Below are 3,704 nucleotides of genomic sequence, written 5' to 3'. Positions count from 1 at the left end.
CCCCCCCTTTTTCACTTAATGGAATTTATTTACATGGTATAGAATGCGCCACTGGTAAAAGACGTGCTGTTCCGATACGTGGACGGCCCACACCGCAGTAGCCGTAGTTAGTGAGGCTAGGCCAGAGCAGCACACGACCGTATCCATCAGCACAGTCCAACAGGCCTCACTGGTTAGTGGATAGTGACTGCAGTATAGGTGGAAGCACTAATAACAAGGGGTAACAGACTTCAAATTCGGTGGACGTATCCTGGATGGAACTTCAGTAAACATCAGCGATTCGTCCTGACAAAGAAACCGTCAAGGTGTCTAATTCCGGACCAGCCGGTTAAATACAGACACGGGGACACATCTCCAGTTTTCGCACACTAGACGCCGAACTATGCATCTGACGCTCAAAACAAGGTCAGATATGTGCTCGGCAAGCGTCACGGGAGTAGTCGGGTCGGGAGTAGTGGCTTCATGCATTGCCCTTGATTTGACTTTCTGACATGGAGTAGGCTCTAGGCCTCGAGAACATGGTACCCGTGAAGCGAGGAAAAACGTACAAGAAGATTTGGCTTTAATCCGCCTATGGTTCTGCTTGACGCTGAGGGGTCTGTGCGTGCTCGTTGTGATCGGCAGAACCTCTGCTTTCATTTGAGAGGTGAACTGGTGAAATCGGCGACCTGCCTCACCTAAATGAGCCAACCTGATGTACGCATTTATAAATGCGTGCATTGCCATGTACGCATATTGAATGGCCATGTACGCATTTATGAAAGCGTACATGACATGTATGCATTAATTAAAGTATACATGCCACGTACGCTTTATTTGAAGTATATAATGTACGCATTGGAGTTGACAGAGTATTCTGTTACAGGTAGGTCCAAATGACAGATAATTTAGAGGGTTTAACAACAGAATTTTTAACATTGTAAGCAAAGATGCATCGCAACAGTTAGGTAAAGTTATGCAGATCATCGAGGAGAAAGGGGGATGGTGAAAAAGTGGACATAAGCTGAAACGCAAGTATGCTTACGGTCCCTAACTGCATTGTGACGAGCGAGGGGGTTTCCCTTGCGTAATACACTGTACACCTAAATTAGGTATTACGTGTAATGTAAAACCTAAAATCAGGGAAATATGCTTTAAAATTGTGCAATTTTCATTTCAAAGCCTGGTTATCACCAGCGTAATACCGCGTAATACACGTAATGTGTAATACACTGTAACGGAAACTCCGACTGGAAACCCCCTCGGTGACGAGAGAAAGCTCTGACCGCAATCATGTCAGAGAGCCGGTGCCGCTGTCCCGCGCGGAGGAGTGGGGCGACCACACGCGCTGTATATATAGCGACCATGGCCATGAAGCGAGCAAAGTCGCCTCGGTGCGATATGAAGACCGGCAGCGACTGCAGCAGAGACCACAGCACAGCAACGCTGTACGCAGCACCAGCTGAGAATGGTGCAAACGACGGACCTTGAAGAGTTATGGAGCCGGTATAATTTTTGTATGAAATCATTAACATTTGGGATAATTTTGATATGTGATGGAGATAATACTCCATACAGGCTTGACAAATAGTGAATAATTGAAGTAAAGTCTTAAGATCACTACAGCGAAAACTTATTGATTTTTTCTTTATGGATGGTATCAGCCTGTATTAGCTTGTAAATTACTGGAAGTGACTGTAGAGCGAGAGTAAAATCCAAGTACAGAACCCACAGATATCATTTTCATTTTGAAAATGCGTATGGGAAAATCCCACCCCTGCCTAGGAAATCTGCTGCACTCGTATGGGATTTTCCCCATACACCAGTAAAGGAAAAGTTCTACACATGTATATGGAAATAACTTCATACACATTTGTGGGATTTCTCCTACAAGTATTCTTTTACAGTGTACGGTAGGATTTAAATTTTACTAACGCCCGAGCCAACGCCCCTCATAATTGTATGTAATTCATCTTTGCGATTCCTTATTCCCGTTTTTCCCCTTTATTTTTTAGTACAGTTAATGCTTAAATAGTCTCTGAACTCAGCGGTAACCTGCAGAATAGACGTGTTCGGTGACTGGGAGAACTCCAAGTCCGGATGCAGCGGGCCTCAACCAGTTCCATATCTCTAAAATAATCCAGCGTCGTGTCATCTGGTTATAACAGCAATACAAATGGAGGAGTTTAATGGTGGGAAATATTGCGTGCCACGTCAGAAGCCAGTCTCTGTTCGCCTAAAAAGTTTCCTTTAATCAGATTTCTGATATCGAATTACGGCGACGCGCCAAAGAGAAAAAAAACTCGTTTTAAGCCCAATTTTCCCAAGTTTGAGATGCTACTGCGCTTGTGTAAAAAATCAACCGAGGACTCTTGAACGATCAATATAGGACACGCCCTTCGCTAGGGCTCCGCAACTTATCACTTTGACACTTGAAACCTACAAACACGGAGTTCGTGGCGTCTCCGTATAAACCGAGGGGTCCACAACTAGGTTCGAGCGCGTACACTGGCCGCCCGGAAAACTGGGAAGACCGGGAAGACCACCAGGAAGACCAAAGAAAACCGAAGAAGACCAATAAAATCATAGGCCACAAATGAGAGAGAAAACCGAAAAATGTAAGAGAAGACCGGTAAAACTTTCAGGAAGACCGAGAAATTGCGGGGAAGCCCGGAAAATACAAGGGAAGACCGATAAAATTGCGAGAAAACCACAGAAACCCTGAGGAAGCCTTTAGAAAATCTCAGAAAACCAAGATTTGGGAAAACCAAGAAAAAGTTGGGAAGACCGGGAAAACCTAAGGAAAACCTAGGAAAACTAGGAAGCCCACAACATGTGTACACCGGCAGACCGTACTTGCGGACCCCTCGGTATAAACCCGTGGTTTCATATATAAAAACATTCCCTTTCGTACTGCAAACATCCAAGCAGTTATTATTTGCAGTACATAGTGTAAATTACGCTGAAAATATTAATTGCAGTTCATACAAATTATTTAGTTGTACTGTGTTCATCTCCCTGTGCTCCCTTCTGGTTTTAAAATAGCATGGAAGCGGGCTTATGCAACCGCTGTCGCGTCCGTCTGTTTGTCGTCCGTGTAAAAGGACGGAGATGAGCTAGAGGTCTACAAATTTCAGGCCATCTTATGGGTCACTTCTGGACGACGGAACGGCTGGTTCAAAACCTGGCAACCACCCTAAAAAGGGCGACAGGGGTTAACAAAGAACTAGGCTTTGTTTTGTCTGTTTGACTCTATCTTTGCACCGTTCGGGCGCTAGAGTGTTTTGTTCGTCAAAAATACGGTGAAAATAACCACGTTGCACATAAAGACGTTCAAGGAGGCGTCTAATCGTAAAATGTCAGAGGTCGTACCCCTCCAAAACAACACACTGAAAACTACTTTTGAGTGAGGTGTCGTGCTCGAAATGAGTGAGACAATTTTGCCTCGCTCAATCGGAGCGATGACTTTACGGCTCACCCGATTTGAGTGGTATGCACCGAATTCTCACTCTAGAGGAGTAAGATTTCCCTTACCTCACCCTATTGCGGTGAGGAACCTCGCTCTCAGTGGGTGAGGACCGAAAATTATGACTCAAATTGAGTGAGAGTCAGATATCTCGTTCTCAGGAGAGTGAGATTTTTTTGTGTCACTGATCTCACTCTCCTGAGAACGAGATATCTGATCTGACTCTGGCATTTTCAGTGCACATTCTGAATCGGGACTG

At 44.8% G+C, this 3,704-nt stretch overlaps 1 protein-coding gene across 4 annotated transcripts in view; it reads right to left on the bottom strand.

Moving 5' to 3' along the window:
• The window catches only part of LOC127750739 (uncharacterized), a 55,847-nt gene extending 53,653 nt beyond the window's left edge, over window positions 1-2,194 (bottom strand). For 3 of the 4 annotated variants that reach the window (XM_052273131.1, XM_052273129.1, XM_052273130.1), the window contains exons 1-3: window positions 2,035-2,194; window positions 1,266-1,465; window positions 34-207 (exon numbers count right to left, since the gene is read on the bottom strand). In XM_052273131.1, coding sequence (XP_052129091.1) covers window positions 34-207; window positions 1,266-1,465; window positions 2,035-2,134 — 474 coding nt within the window. In that variant the 5' untranslated portion in view covers window positions 2,135-2,194. The remainder of the gene's footprint in view (window positions 1-33; window positions 208-1,265; window positions 1,466-2,034) is intronic. The other variant, XM_052273132.1, reaches the window with a different exon arrangement.
• Between the last annotated feature and the right edge of the window lie 1,510 nt (window positions 2,195-3,704).

This window comes from Frankliniella occidentalis, unplaced genomic scaffold, assembly GCF_000697945.3.
Source record: "Frankliniella occidentalis isolate FOCC.00 unplaced genomic scaffold, Focc_3.1 Scaffold248, whole genome shotgun sequence".
NCBI lineage: Eukaryota > Metazoa > Arthropoda > Insecta > Thysanoptera > Thripidae > Frankliniella > Frankliniella occidentalis.
The sequence above is the reverse complement of the archived record's forward strand: the minus strand, read 5'-3'. Positions and strand labels throughout refer to the sequence as shown.